A 20147-nucleotide genomic window follows, 5' to 3' on the forward strand; every position below is an offset into this window, starting at 1 on the left:
TCCCCACAGACATCCCTTCTTCCTCTCCACCCACCTTCCTCCACCAGACATCCCTTCTCCTTCTCCACCCACCTTCCTCCACCAGACATCCCTTCTTCCTCTCCACCCACCTTCCTCCGCCACAGACAACCCTTCTTCCTCTCCACCCACCTTCCTTCCCCACAGACATCCCTTCTTCCTCTCCACCCACCTTCCTTCCCCACAGACATCCCTTCTTCCTCTCCATCCACCTTCCTCCGCCAGAGACATCCCTTCTTCCTCTCCACCCACCTTCCTCCACCAGACATCCCTTCTTCCTCTCCACCCACCTTCCTTCCCCACAGACATCCCTTCTTCCTGTCCACCCACCTTCCTCCGCCACAGACATCCCTTCTTCCTCTCCACCCACCTACCTTCCCCACAGACATCCCTTCTCCCTCTCCACCCACCTACCTTCCCCACAGACATCCCTTCTTCCTCTCCACCCACCTTTCTTCCCCAGAAACATCCCTTCTTCCTCTCAACCCACCTTCCTCCGCCACAGACAATCCTTCTTCCTCTCCATCCACCTTCCTTCCCCACAGACATCCCTTCTTCCTCTCCACCCACCTACCTTCCCCACAGACATCCCTTCTTCCTCTCCACCCACCTACCTTCCCCACAGACATCCCTTCTTCCACTCCACCCACCTTCCTCCGCCACAGACAACCCTTCTTCCTCTCCATCCAACTTCCTCCGCCAGAGACATCCCTTCTTCCTCTCCACCCACCTTCTTCCACCAGACATCCCTTCTTCCTCTCCACCCACCTTCCTTCCCCACAGACATCCCTTCTTCCTCTCCACCCACCTACCTTCCCCAGAGACATCCCTTCTTCCTCTCCACCCACCTTCCTCCACCAGACATCCTTTCTTCCTCTCCACCCACCTTCCTCCGCCACAGACAACCCTTCTTCCTCTCCACCCAACTTCCTCCGCCAGAGACATCCCTTCTCCCTCTCCACCCACCTTCCTCCACCAGACATCCCTTCTTCCTCTCCACCCACCTTCCTCCGCCACAGACAACCCTTCTTCCTCTCCACCCACCTTCCTTCCCCACAGACATCCCTTCTTCCTCTCCACCCACCTTCCTTCCCCACAGACATCCCTTCTTCCTCTCCATCCACCTTCCTCCGCCAGAGACATCCCTTCTTCCTCTCCACCCAACTTCCTCCGCCAGAGACATCCCTTCTTCCTCTCCACCCACCTTCCTCCCCCAGACATCCCTTCTTCCGCTCCACCCACCTTCCTTCCCCAGAGACATCACTTCTTACTCTCCACCCACCCTTCCCCAGAGACATCCATTCTTCCTCTCCACCCACCTACCTTCTCCAGAGACGTCCCTTCATCGTCTCCACCCACCTTCATTCCCCAGAAACGTCCCTTCTACCTCTCCACCCAGCTTCCTTCCTCAGAAACATCCCTTCTTCCTCTCCACTCACCTTCCTTCCCCAGAGACATCCCTTCGTCCTCTCCACTGATCTTCCTCCGCCAGAGACAACCCTTCTTCCTCTCCATCCACCTTCCTTGGCCAGAGACATAACTCCTTCCTCTCTACCCACCTTCCTCCGCCAGAGACATCACCTCTTCCTCTCCACTGACTTTCCTCCGCTAGAGACATCCCTTCTTCCTCTCCACCCACCTTTCTTCCCCAGAGACATCCTTTCTTCCTCTCCACCCACCCTTCCCAAGAGACATCCCTTCTTCCTCTGCACCCACCTTCCTCCGCCAGAAAGATCCCTTCTTCCTCTCCACCCACATTCCTCCACCAGAGATATCACTTCTTCCTCTCAACTGACCTGCCTCTGCCAGAGATATACTTTCTACATCTCCACCCACCTTCATCCACCAGACATCCCTTCTTCCTCTCCACCCACCTTCCTCCACCAGACATCCCTTCTTCCTCTCCACCCACCCTTCCCCAGAGACATCCCTTCTTCCTCTCCACCCACCCTCCTCCGACACAGACATACCTTCTTCCTCTCCACCCACCTTCCTTCCCCACAGACATCCCTTCTTCCTCTCCACCCACCCTTCCCCAGACATCCCTTCTTCCTCTCCACCCACCTTCCTTCCCCACAGACAACCCTTCTTCCTCTCCACCCACCTTCCTTCCCCACAGACATCCCTTCTTCCTCTCCACCCACCTTCCTCCACCAGACATCCCTTCTTCCTCTCCACCCACCTTCCTTCCCCACAGACATCCCTTCTTCCTCTCCACCCACCTTCCTCCGCCACAGACAAACCTTCTTCCTCTCCACCCACCTTCCTTCCCCACAGACATCCCTTCTTCCTCTCCACCCACCTTCCTCCACCAGAGACATCCCTTCTTCCTCCACCCAACTTCCTCCGCCAGAGACATCCCTTCTTCCTCTCCACCCACGTTCCTCCGCCAGACATCCCTTCTTCCTCTCCACCCACCTTCCTCCACCAGACATCCCTTCTCCTTCTCCACCCACCTTCCTCCACCAGACATCCCTTCTTCCTCTCCACCCACCTTCCTCCGCCACAGACAACCCTTCTTCCTCTCCACCCACCTTCCTTCCCCACAGACATCCCTTCTTCCTCTCCACCCACCTTCCTTCCCCACAGACATCCCTTCTTCCTCTCCATCCACCTTCCTCCGCCAGAGACATCCCTTCTTCCTCTCCACCCACCTTCCTCCACCAGACATCCCTTCTTCCTCTCCACCCACCTTCCTTCCCCACAGACATCCCTTCTTCCTGTCCACCCACCTTCCTCCGCCACAGACATCCCTTCTTCCTCTCCACCCACCTACCTTCCCCACAGACATCCCTTCTTCCTCTCCACCCACCTACCTTCCCCACAGACATCCCTTCTTCCTCTCCACCCACCTTTCTTCCCCAGAAACATCCCTTCTTCCTCTCAACCCACCTTCCTCCGCCACAGACAATCCTTCTTCCTCTCCATCCACCTTCCTTCCCCACAGACATCCCTTCTTCCTCTCCACCCACCTACCTTCCCCACAGACATCCCTTCTTCCTCTCCACCCACCTACCTTCCCCACAGACATCCCTTCTTCCACTCCACCCACCTTCCTCCGCCACAGACAACCCTTCTTCCTCTCCATCCAACTTCCTCCGCCAGAGACATCCCTTCTTCCTCTCCACCCACCTTCTTCCACCAGACATCTCTTCTTCCTCTCCACCCACCTTCCTTCCCCACAGACATCCCTTCTTCCTCTCCACCCACCTACCTTCCCCAGAGACATCCCTTCTTCCTCTCCACCCACCTTCCTCCACCAGACATCCTTTCTTCCTCTCCACCCACCTTCCTCCGCCACAGACAACCCTTCTTCCTCTCCACCCAACTTCCTCCGCCAGAGACATCCCTTCTCCCACTCCACCCACCTTCCTCCACCAGACATCCCTTCTTCCTCTCCACCCACCTTCCTCCGCCACAGACAACCCTTCTTCCTCTCCACCCTCCTTCCTTCCCCACAGACATCCCTTCTTCCTCTCCACCCACCTTCCTTCCCCACAGACATCCCTTCTTCCTCTCCATCCACCTTCCTCCGCCAGAGACATTACTTCTTCCTCTCCACCCAACTTCCTCCGCCAGAGACATAACTCCTTCCTCTCTACCCACCTTCCTCTGCCAGAGACATCACCTCTTCCTCTCCACTGACTTTCCTCCGCTAGAGACATCCCTTCTTCCTCTCCACCCACCTTCCTCCACCAGACATCCCTTCTTCCTCTCCACCCACCTTCCTTCCCCACAGACATCCCTTCTTCCTGTCCACCCACCTTCCTCCGCCACAGACATCCCTTCTTCCTCTCCACCCACCTACCTTCCCCACAGACATCCCTTCTTCCTCTCCACCCACCTACCTTCCCCACAGACATCCCTTCTTCCTCTCCACCCACCTTTCTTCCCCAGAAACATCCCTTCTTCCTCTCAACCCACCTTCCTCCGCCACAGACAATCCTTCTTCCTCTCCATCCACCTTCCTTCCCCACAGACATCCCTTCTTCTTCTCCACCCACCTACCTTCCCCACAGACATCCCTTCTTCCTCTCCACCCACCTACCTTCCCCACAGACATCCCTTCTTCCACTCCACCCACCTTCCTCCGCCACAGACAACCCTTCTTCCTCTCCATCCACCTTCCTTCCCCATCCCTTCTTCCTCTCCACCCACCTTCCTTCCCCACAGACATCCCTTCTTCCTCTCCACCCACCTTCCTCTGCCACAGACAACCCTTCTTCCTCTCCACCCACCTTCCTTCCCCACAGACATCCCTTCTTCCTCTCCACCCACCTTCCTCCACCAGACATCCCTTCTTCCTCTCCACCCACCTTCCTTCCCCACAGACATCCCTTCTTCCTCTCAACCCACCTTCCTCCGCCACAGACAACCCTTCTTCCTCTCCACCCACCTTCCTTCCCCACAGACATCCCTTCTTCCTCTCCACCCACCTTCCTCCACCAGACATCCCTTCTTCCTCTCCACCCACCTTCCTTCCCCACAGACATCCCTTCTTCCTCTCCATCCACCTTCCTCCGCCAGAGACATCCCTTCTTCCTCCACCCAACTTCCTCCGCCAGAGACATCCCTTCTTCCTCTCCACCCACGTTCCTCCGCCAGACATCCCTTCTTCCTCTCCACCCACCTTCCTCCACCAGACATCCCTTCTCCTTCTCCACCCACCTTCCTCCACCAGACATCCCTTCTTCCTGTCCACCCACCTTCCTCCGCCACAGACATCCCTTCTTCCTCTCCACCCACCTACCTTCCCCACAGACATCCCTTCTTCCTCTCCACCCACCTACCTTCCCCACAGACATCCCTTCTTCCTCTCCACCCACCTTTCTTCCCCAGAAACATCCCTTCTTCCTCTCAACCCACCTTCCTCCGCCACAGACAATCCTTCTTCCTCTCCATCCACCTTCCTTCCCCACAGACATCCCTTCTTCCTCTCCACCCACCTACCTTCCCCACCGACATCCCTTCTTCCTCTCCACCCACCTACCTTCCCCACAGACATCCCTTCTTCCACTCCACCCACCTTCCTCCGCCACAGACAACCCTTCTTCCTCTCCATCCAACTTCCTCCGCCAGAGACATCCCTTCTTCCTCTCCACCCACCTTCTTCCACCAGACATCCCTTCTTCCTCTCCACCCACCTTCCTTCCCCACAGACATCCCTTCTTCCTCTCCACCCACCTACCTTCCCCAGAGACATCCCTTCTTCCTCTCCACCCACCTTCCTCCACCAGACATCCTTTCTTCCTCTCCACCCACCTTCCTCCGCCACAGACAACCCTTCTTCCTCTCCACCCAACTTCCTCCGCCAGAGACATCCCTTCTCCCTCTCCACCCACCTTCCTCCACCAGACATCCCTTCTTCCTCTCCACCCACCTTCCTCCGCCACAGACAACCCTTCTTCCTCTCCACCCACCTTCCTTCCCCACAGACATCCCTTCTTCCTCTCCACCCACCTTCCTTCCCCACAGACATCCCTTCTTCCTCTCCATCCACCTTCCTCCGCCAGAGACATAACTCCTTCCTCTCTACCCACCTTCCTCTGCCAGAGACATCACCTCTTCCTCTCCACTGACTTTCCTCCGCTAGAGACATCCCTTCTTCCTCTCCACCCACCTTCCTCCACCAGACATCCCTTCTTCCTCTCCACCCACCTTCCTTCCCCACAGACATCCCTTCTTCCTGTCCACCCACCTTCCTCCGCCACAGACATCCCTTCTTCCTCTCCACCCACCTACCTTCCCCACAGACATCCCTTCTTCCTCTCCACCCACCTACCTTCCCCACAGACATCCCTTCTTCCTCTCCACCCACCTTTCTTCCCCAGAAACATCCCTTCTTCCTCTCAACCCACCTTCCTCCGCCACAGACAATCCTTCTTCCTCTCCATCCACCTTCCTTCCCCACAGACATCCCTTCTTCTTCTCCACCCACCTACCTTCCCCACAGACATCCCTTCTTCCTCTCCACCCACCTACCTTCCCCACAGACATCCCTTCTTCCACTCCACCCACCTTCCTCCGCCACAGACAACCCTTCTTCCTCTCCATCCACCTTCCTTCCCCATCCCTTCTTCCTCTCCACCCACCTTCCTTCCCCACAGACATCCCTTCTTCCTCTCCACCCACCTTCCTCTGCCACAGACAACCCTTCTTCCTCTCCATCCACCTTCCTTCCCCAGAGACATCCCTTCTTCCTCTCCACCCAACTTCCTCCGCCACAGACAACCCTTCTTCCTCTCCACCCACCTTCCTTCCCCACAGACATCCCTTCTTCCTCTCCACCCACCTTTCTTCCCCAGAAACATCCCTTCTTCCTCTCCACCCACCTTCCTCTGCCACAGACAACCCTTCTTCCTCTCCACCCACCTTCCTCCGCCAGAGACATCCCTTCTTCCTCTCCACCCACCTTCCTTCCCCAGACATCCCTTCTTCCTCTCCACGCACCTACCTTCTCCAGAGACGTCCCTTCTACCTCTCCACCCAGCTTCCTTCCCCAGAGACATCCCTTCGTCCTCTCCCCCGACCTTCCTCCGCCAGAAAGATCCGTTCTTCCTCTCCACCCACCTTCATCCACCAGACATCCCTTCTTCCTCTCCACCCACCTTCCTCCGCCAGAAAGATCCCTTCTTCCTCTCCACCCACCTTCCTCCACCAGAGACATCACTTTGTCCTCTCCCCCGACCTTCCTCCGCCAGAGACAACCCTTCTTCCTCTCCACCCACCTTCCTCCGCCACAGACAACCCTTCTTTCTCTCCACCCACCTTCATCCACCAGACATCCCTTCTTCCTCTCCACCCACCTTCATCCACCAGACATCCCTTCTTCCTCTCCACCCACCTTCATCCACCAGACATCCCTTCTTCCTCTCCACCCACCTTCATCCACCAGACATCCCTTCTTCCTCTCCATCCACCTTCCTCGGCCAGAGACATAACTCCTTCCTCTCCACCTACATTCCTCCACCAGAGACATCACTTCTTCCTCTCAACTGACCTGCCTCTGCCAGAGATATACTTTCTTCCTCTCCACCCACTTTCCTCCACCAGACATCCCTTCTTCCTCTCCAACCACCTTCCTTTCCCATAGACATCCCTTCCTCCTCTCCATTCACCTTCCTCCGCCGGAGACATCCGTTCTTCCTCTCCACCCACCTTCCTCTGCCAGGGACTTGATAGAAGTATTTAAAATCATGAGGGGGATAGATAGAGTTCACATGGATCGGCTCTTTCTATTGAGAGTAGGGGAGATTCAAACGAGGACAGGAGTTGAGAGTTAGTGGGCAAAAGTTTAGGTGTAACACGAGGGGGAATTTCTTTACTCAGAGAGTGGTATCTGTGTGGAACGAGCTTCCAGTAGAAGTGGTAGGGGCAGATTCGATATTGTCATTTAGAGTAAAATTGGATAGGTATATGGACAGGAAAGGAATGGAAGGTTATGGGCTGAGTGCAGGCCAGTGGGACTAGGTGAGAGTAATCATTCATCACGGACTAGAAGGGCCGAGATGGCCTGTTCCCGTGCTGTAATTGTTATATGGTTATAGGCAAAAATGCCTAGTTTATAAGAGAAAGGTCAGAGGAGTATGGCCGCACGATTTTAGCTGACAGGCAAGCAACAGGAACAGAAAAACACATGTTACAACAGTGCTGTGCAGAAGAGCATCTCTGAATGCACATCGCTTTGAACCTTGAAGTGGATGGCACACAGCAGTAGAAGACAAGAATTAGGTTTAATATCACTAGCATATGTTCTGAAATTCGTTGTTTCATCGCAGCAGTACAGTGCAGGGCATAATAATAAAAAATTATAAGTTACAATAAGAAATACAGTTGCATGAAAAGGTTTGTGAGCCGTTTGCAATTGACTGTTTCTCTGCATTAATTACTCATAAAATGTGGTCTGATCTTCATCTTTGCCACAATAACAAACACAATCTGCCTAGACTTAGAACACACAACAATTGTACTTCTCGTCAATTAATGCTTTGCTGCACGCTTGAATGCTCAGTGGGGGGACGATGCCTTGTTGCTCTTTGTGCTTGGGAACCTACTGCTCTCAAAAACAAAACATTACTGCATGTGTCAAGTTTGGAAAAGACCATCACGATGTTCCACAGCACTTCCGGGATAATGTTCCAGGAACAGATGACGCAAAAGTAGAACTTTCATGCAAGATATCCCAGATATTTTAGAAACATAGAAAATCTACAGCACAATACAACCCCTTTTGCCCACAATGCTGTGCCGAACATGTACTTACTTTAGAAATTACCTAGGGTAACCCATACCCTATCTTTCTAAGCTTCATGTGCCTATGCAGGAGTCTCTTAAGAGACCCTATCATATCTCACTATCATATATATTGATGAACTGAGACAGTTTTGTATGGAGAAATGGTCTAAAATTCCTCACCGTTGGACAAGTCTGATAAGCAACCACAGAAAATGTTCAGTGGAGATTACTGCTGCTGAGGGAGTAATTAAACAGTAATTAAACCAGTCATTAAACACAAGGGTTCACATACTTTTTCAGGCTGGACTGTGAATGATTAAACAATGTGTTCAATAAAGACATGAAAAGTACAACTGTTCATGTGTTATTAGTTTAGGCAGATTGTGTTTGTGTATTATTGTGACGTAGATGAAGATCAGACCAGATTTTCTGAGTAATTAATGAAGAAAACCAGCTAATTGCAAAGGGTTCACAACTTCTTCTTGCAGCAGTACATACATAAAAAAATTAAGTAAGCAGTGCAAACAGAGATCAAAACAAGTAAAGAATTGAAGAAGTTCATTGTCCATTCAGACATTTGATGGTGAAGAATAAGAAACTGTTCCTAAAACATTAAATGAGTGTCTTCAGGCTCCTGTGGTTCCTCCTTGATAGTAGTAGTTGGAAGAGATGGCGATCCTTAATGATGGATGTCGACTTTTTGAGGCATCACCTTTTGATGCTGGAGAGGCTGGTGCCTATGATGGAGCTGGCTGAGTTTACAACTTTCTGCAGCATTTTCCAATCCTCTGCAGTAGCCCCTCCACACCAGACAGTGATGCAAACAGTTAGAATGCTCTCCACAGTACCAGGACCATACACACAGCGGCCACTACATTAGGTACAGGAGGTATCTAATAGAGTGGCCACTGAGTGTATCTGCCTCTACCACCACTCATAGTAGTGCATTCCATGCACCCACACACCTGTGTAAAAACCTACCTGGCATCCCCCTCATACCTTCTTCCAAACACCTTTAAACTATGTCCCCCTCGTTTTAGCCATTGCTACCTGGGAAAAGAGTGCTGGCCGTCCACTCTATCTAGCCTCTCATCCTCCTTTGACCCAAAAAGAAAATCCTTACCTTGCTCAACCTTTCCTCATTAAGACATTTTCTCTATCCAGACAGCACCCTAAGTAAATCTTCTCTGTATCTTCTCCAAATCCTCTCCATTCTTTCTATAATGAGGTGACCAGAAATGAACATAATATTCTAAGTGTGGTGTAACTAGTGTTTTTATAGACCTGCAACATTACCTAGCAGCTTTTGAACTCAATCCCCTGTCAACACACCAAGTGCCTTCTTAACTACCCTATCAAATTGTGCAGCAAGTTTGAGGGATCTATGGATGCAAACCACAGTTCCTACATATTGTTAAGAATCCTGCTATTAACCCTGTATTCTGCAATCAAGTTTGACTTCCAAAGTGAATCACTTCACACTTTTCCAGACTGAACTCCATCTGCCACTTCTCAGCCCAGCTCTGTATCCTATTGTAACCTATGTAATCTATCCTAATCTCCTAAACCCATTGTAACCTATCAACCTGCTACATCACAAAAGGTAAAAGGTAAGTTTTTTACACAGAGATTGGTGGATACATGGAATGTACTGCCAGCAACGTTAGTAGAGTCTTTTAAGAGACTCTTAGCTTAGAAAATTAGAGAGCTATGCAGTAGGGAAATTTTAGGCAGTTTCTAGAGTAGGTTACATTGTGGGCCGAAGACCCTGTAATGTGCTGTAGATTTCTATGTTCTAAAATCACCAAACCATTTCTTCTGCAAACTTTAACCCACCCTTCCACTTCCTTATCTGAGTAGAGGCTCCAGAAAACCTCAAAAATCATCAGTCTCAACAGAAATGGTGCAAAAATAAGTCATTCTCAACCATAATGGAATGCCCAGAGATGATGCCAGCCAGCTACACTCCTCATGTGACATGAGGCTTCTGTCCCAGCCCTTCGGCATGTTCCACAATCTACCATCCATTGCAGAATACTAGATCCTCGCAAATTTCTGCAGAAGTACTGTGCTTCAGATGTACTACCATTCTAACTGGCTGCATCACTGTCTGGTATGGAGGGGCCTCTGCACAGGATAGGAAAAAGCTGCAAAAAAAAAGTAAACTCAGCCAGCTCCATCATGGGCACTAGCCCCCCCAACTTATAGGACTCCTTCAACAGGTGTTGCCTCAAAAAGGTGGCATCCAACATTAAGGACATCCATCACCTCTGGCATTCCTTCTTCTCATTGCTACCATCAAGGAGGAGCTACAGGAGCCTGAAAACACATATTAAACATTTTAGGAACAGTTTTTTTTTATCAGATTTCTGAATGGACAATGAACCCATAAACAGTACCTCAGTATTTTATTTCCTTTTTTGCTCTCTTTTTGCACTATTTATTTGAAGTTTAAAAATATATTTCTTACTATAATTCATAGTTTAAATTATTATGTATAGCACTGTACTGCTGCTGCAAAACAATAAATTTCACAACACGTCAGTGATATTAAACCTGATTCTGATCCTTTGATACCCCCACTCTCCTAATCACTCTCCCAAGCCTCCTCTCTGGGGCTTGAGCAGACAGATGTTCCCTGAGATGGCGTCAGAATCTGAAATAACAGATTGACCCTCAGGTCAAGTTCTTCACCCAGAGCACAACAGGAACTTACTACCCAACTGCCAAAGAGAACAGGGAACTAACTACATCCAAGTTCTTCACCCAGAGCACAACAGGAACTCGCTACCCAACTGCCAAAGAGCACAGGGAACTAACTACATCCAAGTTCTTCACCCAGAGCACAACAGGAACTCACTACCCAACTGCCAAAGAGAACAGGGAACTAACTACATCCAAGTTCTTCACCCAGAGCACAGCAGGAACTCACTACCCAACTGCCAAAGAGCACAGGGAACTAACTACATCCAAGTTCTTCACCCAGAGTACAACAGGAACTCGCTACCCAACTGCCAAAGAGAACAAGTTACTGACAACATTTCTGGCAATGAACAGTCAGTTTTAGACCAAAGGAAATTAAAGAAAGTTGGACAACTGAGGAAAATGATGCTGCAGGGAAAGATCTGCCTTGACCATACTGAATGTAGAAGCAGTGACAAAGGGTACAATGGTCTACTCCGCTTCAGTTCCTTATGATTTATTCAACATTTATTCAACTTAAAAAAGGGTGCACAGGAGAGTCACAAGGATGATGCCTGGATTGGGGGGCATGCCTTATGAGAATAGGTTGTGTGAACTCGGCCTTTTCTCCTTGGCGCGACGAAGGATGAGAGGTGACCTGATAGAGGTGTATAAGATGATGAGAGGCATTTTCCCAGGGCTGAAATGGCTAGCGTGATATCGATACGCAGCAGCCTCTCCGGACTCTGGTTTGGGGATTACCAAACGTTATGTGGTTTTTCTTGTGTGGTTTGTTTTGTGGTTTTTTGTGATATCATTCCGGAGAATGTTGTCTCATTTCTTAACTGCATTGTATTTGTGGTTTATAAATGACAATAAACTGAATCTGAAGAGGGCACAGTCTTGGTGCTTGGAAGTAGGTACAGAGCAGATATCAGAGGTAAGTTTTTTTATGCAGAGTGGTGAGTGCATGGTATGGGCTGCCAGCGACAGTGGTAGAGGCGGATACGATAGGGTCGTTAAAGAGACTCCTGGACACATATATGGAGCTCAGGAAAATGAGGGCTATGGGTAACCCTATGTAATTTCAGCATAGCTTTGTGGGCCAAAGGGCCTGTATTGTGCTGTAGGGTTTCTATGTTTCTATTCACTATCTGCTGACTTATCTACGTATACCAGAGGAGCTGGAAACAGGTGATGGTGGTGTAGGAAATGAAAGGAGGGATTGTGTGCGATGAGACGTCGAATTTTCACGGTGTTGGTGCTGATTGCCAGTGTCAGTCAGTGCACTCACCAGCCAGAAGCATGTACAACTCGCCCATCTTTGAGTGAATGTTGATAGCAGCACTCAGGAAGTGGAATGCCGATGCATACTGCTGCATTGTCAGGTGTACCAAGCCCAAGTTATAGAGAATTTTCCAGTCAAATGGAGCGAGATAATTAGCTCGTTTCAGACAGCTAATAGCCTGCAGTAAAGTGAAAAGTGAAACTTAACCCAAGGGACAGTTTATCATTTCACAGTGTCACTGAAGTACAAGTCATTAATAACAGTTGCAAAATCAGTAAAATGGTCTTTAATTAATATGTAAATAGAAACAATGCAAATACAATTTATATATGTGACATCTAAAGGCACCAAAGGTATGGCTGCTGAATTTGTAGAACACACAAAGATTGGTAGGAAAATAAATGGTGACGAGGACATAAGAGCAGCAAATTTTGTACATGTATCAAATGAATAGGCAACGATCTAGCAGCTGCCCACAATAGAAGTTAGAATAGAAAATCACATGTACCCCCGGTTAGGATTTTTACTGCTGTTCTGGAGGTATTTCATTTTAGCAGTTGTATAAGAGCAGTCTTTTCTGTTTTGCGCATGTTTGAGTTTCAGTTGAGATAAGGAATTATGTTGTTCAACTTAGGAACGTTGAATCAGCCAATCAGGATGGTGGAATTGGGAGAAGGTTCTAGCAAATGCTGGTTTTTGTAATGGACACTGGTGTGAGTCAAGGTCTTTTAGGTGGGAGCTGGGAAGAGACAGGAAGGAAGATGGCTGAGGATGCCGTGCTTTTTACACAAGGTGCTTGGTGCAGGTGAATGGCTTCAAGGAGGAAGGATCAATACTCCTGTGGGGGAGCACGTTTGTTTAAGGCGGATTCTAAGCAACATTTGGAAGGTGGTGTGTGCTTTCATGCAGAATGTGGGTCCAGCATGTGAGTTAAAGACAACTTCAAGATGAGTTCCAACTTATGTGCACATTTGGACTGGGTTAACTGTAATGGGCCCTTTTTTTTCTTTTGTTTTCTCTACTAACTGTTCAATAAAGTTGAAATTTGTAAACATACTTTCTTTATAATTGTATGCAGGGTGAATGATCTGTTATTTCTTGCCAACGGCTAATTGCATGGGGGAAATGTTTACACAGTATTCACACAGATTGGGGTTTGGGTAGGTGAGACCCAAGTCATATTGACCAAAGATGTATGGAGTCTGAGAAAGATGGTTTTCTCACTTCTGAGTCTGGTGGTTGTTAGCAAGGCGCTAACATGCTGCACCTCTAGAGATGATGGTAAAAAGGGGTTTCACATACGTTACGTAAATAGTGAGAGATGACAGAGCTTCAACGTGCAGAAGGGTCTGGGTGTCCTGGAACATGATTCAGAAATGGATAGTAAAGCTAATTGTACCCTGGAATCACAGCCTGAAGAATGTAAGCTGGTCCTTTAGCCCAAAGTCCATGCTGACCAGGTTGTGTCTGGGCTAGTCCAATTGGCCCATATTCCTCTAACCTTTCCTATCCAGGTAACTGTCTAAATTGTATTCTGGGAAAAAGATTGTGAAGGTTCACCTTATCCACATCCCGCATGATCCCACATACTTTTATAGTGTTAGGGAATAGTCTGAATTCCAATCCTCAGTTTTTTTTTGCTCCAGGGAAAAAAGCCCAGTCCACCAAGTCTTTCCTCATTACTCCAGCCCTCCTTACACCCTTCCCACATTAACAACATCCTTCCTATAGCTGGATGACCAGAACTGCATACAAAACTCCATGTGGTATTGAACAGCAGTAATATGACATCCAAACTCTTCTACTCAATACCCGAACTGATGAAAGGCAAGTATGCCAAACAAACTCTACACTACTGTTTGCCTGTGTTGCCACTTTCAGAGAACAATGTACATGTATCCTCAGCCTTCCCTGTTCTGCAACGTCCTGGTATTTATTAACCATATATAACCATATAACAATCACAGCACGGAAACAGGCCATCTTGGCCCTCCTAGTCCGTGCCGAACCCTTAATCTCACCTAGTCCCACCTACCCGCACTCAGCCCATAACCCTCCACTCCTTTCCTGTCCACATACCTATCCAATTTTACCTTAAATGACACAACTGAACTGGCCTCTATCACTTCTACAGGAAGCTCATTCCACACAGCTATCACTCTTTGAGTAAAGAAATACCCCCTCGTGTTTCCCTTAAACTTCTGCCCCCTAACTCTCAAATCATGTCCTCTAGTTTGAATCTCCCCTACTCTCAATGGAAACAGCCTATTCACGTCAACTCTATCTATCCCTCTCAAAATTTTAAATACCTCGATCAAATCCCCCCTCAACCTTCTACGCTCCAATGAATAGAGACCTAACTTGTTCAACCTTTCTCTGTAACTTAATTGCTGAAACCCAGGTAACATCCTAGTAAATCGTCTCTGCACTCTCTCTAATTTATTGGTATCTTTCCTATAATTCGGTGACCAGAACTGCACACAATATTCCAAATCTGGCCTTACCAATGCCTTGTACAACTTTAGCATTACATCCCAACTTCTGTACTCAATGCTTTGATTTATAAAGTCCAGCGTTCCAAAAGCCCTCTTCACCACCCTATCTACATGAGACTCCACTTTCAGGGAACTATGCACAGTTATTCCTAGATCTCTCTGTTCCTCTGCATTTCTCAATGCCCTACCATTTACTCTGTATGTTCTATTTGGATTATTCCTGCCAAAATGTAGAACCTCACACTTCTCAGCAATAAACTCCATCTGCCAACGTTCAGCCCATTCTTCTAACCGGCATAAATCTCCCTGCAAGCTTTGAAAATCCACCTCATTATCCACAACACCTCCTACCTTAGTATCATCGGCATACTTACTAATCCAATTTACCACCCCATCATCCAGATCATTTATGTATATTACAAACAACATTGGGCCCAAAACAGATCCCTGAGGCACCCCGCTAGTCACCGGCCTCCATCCCGATAAACAATTATCCACCACTACTCTCTGGCATCTCCCATCTAGCCACTGTTGAATCCATTTTATTACTCCAGCATTAATACCTAACAACTGAACCTTCTTAACTAACCTTCCATGTGGAACTTTGTCAAAGGCTTTGCTGAAGTCCATATAGACTACATCCACTGCCTTACCCTCGTCAACATTCCTCGTAACTTCTTCAAAAAATTCAATAAGGTTTGTCAAACATGACCTTCCACGCACAAATCCATGCTGGCTACTTCTAATCAGATCCCGTCTATCCAGATAATTATAAATACTATCTCTAAGAATACTTTCCATTAATTTACCCACCACTGATGTCAAACTGACAGGTCTATAATTAGCACAAGAGATTCTGCAGATGCTGGAAATCCAAAGCAACACAAACAAAACATAGAACATAGAATAGTACAGCACATTACAGGCCCTTCGGCCCACAATGTTGTGCCGACCCTCAAACCCTGCCTCCCATATAACCCCCCCACCTTAAATTCTTCCATATACCTGTCTAGTAGTCTCTTAAACATCACTAGTGTATTTGCCTCCACCACTGACTCAGGCAGTGTATTCCACGCACCAACCACTCTCTGAGTGAAAAACCTTCCTCTAATATCCCCCTTGAACTTCCCTCCCCTTACCTTAAAGCCATGTCCTCTTGTACTGAGCAGTGGTGCCCTGGGGAAGAGGTGCTGGCTGTCCACTCTGTCTATTCCTCTGAATATCTTGTACACCTCTATCATGTCTCCTCTTATCCTCCTCCTCTCCAAAGAGTAAAGCTCTAGCTCCCTTAATCTCTGATCATAATCCATGCTAATTACATGCTCGGTGAACAAGGTTGGAAATTAATAATCAGTCCAAATGAAGGGTTTTAGCCTGAAACATTGACAGTTTATTCATTTCAGATGCTGCCTGATCTGCTGAGTTCCTCCAAGATTTTGTGTGTTACGCATGTTCGAGTCCTGACCTGGTTTAACTGATCAAAATGCAACACCTTGCACTTGTTAAATGCCATCTGCCATTGCCTTGCCCAGTTCCCCAGGTAATCTAGATCCTGTTGTTATCTTACTTTCTTCACAGAGCACCACCCATCAATTCTGGGATCAAGCACATATACACTAACCATGCCAGCAACATTCTCAATCAAATTGTTCATACAGATGATGACCAATAGCAGGCCCAGCATCGATCCTTGTGGAACACCTCTGGTCACAGGCCTCCAGCCTGGAAAAAAAAAACCTCCACTCACACACTCTGCCTCCTACCACCACACCAATTGTGTATCAAATTGGTTAGCTCACTCTGGATTCCATGTGAGTTTAAAACTAGAGGGGACTGGTTTAAACTGAGTGTGGAAAGGTTTAAAAGGGACCTAAGAAACAAATTTTTCCACACAGAGATGGTGAGTGCATGGAAGGAAATGCCAAGGGAAATGGTAGAGGAGGGTACAATTGGACAACTACATGGATAGGAAAAGATTAATAGGTGCCTGCTCAGTTGGACAATTAGGCCAAAGTGCCTGATTCTGGCCTTCCAGACCAGCCAACTATGTTGGACCTTGTCAAAAATTTTGGCACGTGGACATCATCTACCACCCTGCCATTGTCAATCTTCTTGGTCACCACTTCTTAATCTAATTTCTGACACATAGCAAAGCCAAGGTGACTATTTCCATTGATTCTTATGTCTCGGAATCCACTCCAGAAACAATCCCACTGATGACATGTTCACTATCCAGCAGTTCCTTGGCTTTTCCTTGCAGACCTTGAATAAATGCCCAACTTAACCACCCACCAGTCTTCCAGGACCACATCCACAGCAAATGATGGATACAATTATCTCAGTAAGCCTCAACAATTTCTTACCTATCTTCCCACACTGTCCTAGGATACACTCAGTCAGGCCCCAAGGATTTAACAGTCTTCTGAGGGGAGCTGAACACAAAAATAATAAGTTTTTGTTTTGGTTATATTGGGGAGTTGATGAGACCACATTTGTGCCTGACTGTACAGTACTGCCCTCCTTATTCAAGGAATGACATTAATATGTTGAAGCAATTAAGTGAAGGTTTACTAAAATTATAATTGAAACGTGTGCACTGGAACTTAGAAGAGTAAGAGACCACTTGATTATTTCTTCAGGAGTCTCAACAGGCTGGATGTGGAAAAAATATAATTTCCTGTGGGAGAATCTAGAACTAAGTTTACTGTTTAAAAAGGAGGGTCACGGAGATGGAGCAACTTGTTTTCTCTGAGGGTCATGAGTCTTTGGAACCCTCTCCCTCAAAGGCTGGTGTAAAATCAGTCTGAATATTTCCAAGCAGAGTAGTTAATGAGCAGGGTGAATAAAAGTTACTGTGGGGAGACAGGCTTCATGAACGTGCAACTGGATGATTCAGTGGAGAAGTAGAGCTGAACCTCACTGCCCTGGTGATCTATTATTAATCCTGACCTCTGATGCAATCTGTGTGGGACTTGTAAACTCTCCCAATAATCGCATGCTCTTTGTCCATCACACATTCTAAAGATAAACTGGCCTGTACAATTTGTTCACTAGTCTGTTTATAAATTATAGAATCTGAGAAGAGTTGGTGGGAACGTATAACAGAAGAATAGGATTGCTCAATGAGCCAGCATAGACTTGATGGGCCATCAAGGAACAAATGGAATGTGACCAACTGAGGGCAGGGGGGAAGAAATGAGACCTCACAATCACTGTGTAGAGGGAACCTTGTATCTTCTCTTTAGAGTGTTTAAAAGGGCCAAGAAGGAACAGACGGTTTAAGTGGAGATAACAGATATTGATAGGTTTTATCAAAGTCTGGGTTCAGTATCTAACACATGCTCTTCCTACCTTGGAAATATGTGCTGAAACATTAGAGGGAGCTTTACTCTGTTTGTAACTCATGCTGTTGCTGCCCTGGGAGTGTTTGATGGAGCAGTGTAGTGGCACGTTTATAGCTGCCTCGGGTCCTCCAAAGCTTAAGCTTAATATTTGAGTTTCAGTTTGTTTTCTGCCAACTGGTGCTCTTGATGTTTCCTTCCAACACTTAGAAACAGTCAGTAATAAAGTACCCAGTGTGAGCTATCACTAACATTCCATTATGGCTAGTACTAATTACATTCAAATAGTTAAATTCTAAGCAACATGCAAAATGCTGGATGAACTCAGCAGGTCAGTCAGCATCTATGGAGGGGAATAAAAAGCTGACATTTGAGTTAAAAAGTTGACCCTTCATCAGTTAAATTCTGCTCCTGTGCCAGTAAAATTTGGAGCTTTGGGAATCTCAGTCTTTGCTAACACCTCTCGCTTGCAGGAACCAACTAACCCCAGGCCTCACTGTTGTAAGGAAGCTACGTTAAGGAATGATCAACAGCTCTATACTGGGTGGCAAAAAAGGCAGACAGCTGCCTGTAGTGGAGCAACACTGGCAGCAGAGAGCAAGTACTCCAGGGCTTTGGATCAGGAAGAGTGAAAGAAGCAGAAAATGCTGGCAAACTCAGCAGGGCAGGCGATGCTGATAAGAAACAGATATCTTTTGAGGTTGAAGACCCTTAATCAAAAATTAGTTTCTGCCTGACCTTCAATGAAACACACAGTTCTTACGTGACCAGGAAGCTAAAAGCGGGCTGTGGACATCTATGAAACCATCAGCAGCAGAGGGGTTGGTACCAAGAACACAATCACTGATGTGGTGACGAGGAGCACAGTGAACCTACAATTTCTTTTAGTCTTTACAAGTGAAGCTCTCTACTACAGACAACGAGTCCAGCCAGCCTCACTGTCCCTGATGATCAGAAGCTCCTCAATATACTTACGGCTACATATTTCTTCTTCCCAAAGAAACACATTCCAATGTTATTCCATAGGGGTGGGCTTTCGGGAATGGCATGTGCTGCTATCCTGTACTTGCTGAGCGCCACATCATAGTCATTGTGAGACTGCATCATGCTACCTGCAGCCAGGATGGCCTGGGCAAATCAAACAGAGAATTAGAGGGAGTCTAGAATCATACTCTGTGTACACTTCAGAAAACGCACAGAACACATCACAGTTACCAGAGCAATAACCACCGGGGTTATAGGAGTTTCAAGTGAGGGGTAGCACCCCCGGAGAAGGGGCTTGTCATGTCCATTCTGAGTCAGCTGACTCATCTTTGGACCCCATTGAACACTTTGCTCTCACCTGTGGCTCCAAGTAGCTGTTTGTATGCAGCAATGGCCACATCCCGGTATACCAAATTGACAGGTGTTAGGTGAAGATAGCTGGCAGGCCTCATACCCTGGTGAGATAGGGTTATGCATGTGAAATCAGCTCCAGCGGACTGAGTGGATGAGATCAACAGACAGATCCAGCAGCTAGGAAAGCAGTACTTCAATGCTTTGTGGACAGCAAAGCGCATAACAAAACACAGAAGAAGTCTGTTGCAACCAAGGAAGACTCAGATTGTGCCGACTACTCGTACCACAGGATCCAGTCCTCCTTGGTCAAGAGGATGGAACTGTTGCAGTGCAACTGCTTTTCCACTTTAAAAACTCTCCCGCACAGTCTCCTATCATTGTTAGATGCAACACACAAACAACAATCACCCTGGTTAAACAGCTGAAAAAAATGTAATGTTCCCGGATAAACAGTTAATCTGCAGTTTATCATGTGGAATCAGCACAATGAACATGTACAAACAGTGGTCACCATCTCAACGTGTCCCATCATTCAATAACTGCATGGTTCATCCCACATGGAATAAGGTTGATAAATTTGTAGCAGTTACAGATTAGCAAGTATGATGTTGTAAGCATCACTAAATCATGGCTGAAAGAAAATTTTGCTGGGAGCTTTATGTCCAAGGATACACATTGTATCGAAAGACCAGGCAGGAATGCAGAGGGGGTAGGGTGATTCTGTTGGTAAAAATGAAATTAAATCATTAG

At 47.6% G+C, this 20147-nt stretch overlaps 1 protein-coding gene across 10 annotated transcripts in view; it reads right to left on the reverse strand.

Annotated features, from left to right (window-relative positions):
• The window catches only part of bbs4 (Bardet-Biedl syndrome 4), a 138096-nt gene that overhangs the window by 16226 nt on the left and 101723 nt on the right, over positions 1 to 20147 (reverse strand). For 9 of the 10 annotated variants that reach the window (XM_059945870.1, XM_059945869.1, XM_059945873.1 and 6 more), the window contains 2 exons: positions 19035 to 19187; positions 12230 to 12401 (listed from right to left, as the gene is read on the reverse strand). In XM_059945870.1, the coding sequence (XP_059801853.1) occupies positions 12230 to 12401; positions 19035 to 19187 (325 nt within the window). The remainder of the gene's footprint in view (positions 1 to 12229; positions 12402 to 19034; positions 19188 to 20147) is intronic. The other variant, XM_059945875.1, reaches the window with a different exon arrangement.

The sequence above is a fragment of the Hypanus sabinus genome, chromosome 21 (genome assembly GCF_030144855.1).
Source record: "Hypanus sabinus isolate sHypSab1 chromosome 21, sHypSab1.hap1, whole genome shotgun sequence".
Classification (NCBI taxonomy): domain Eukaryota; kingdom Metazoa; phylum Chordata; class Chondrichthyes; order Myliobatiformes; family Dasyatidae; genus Hypanus; species Hypanus sabinus.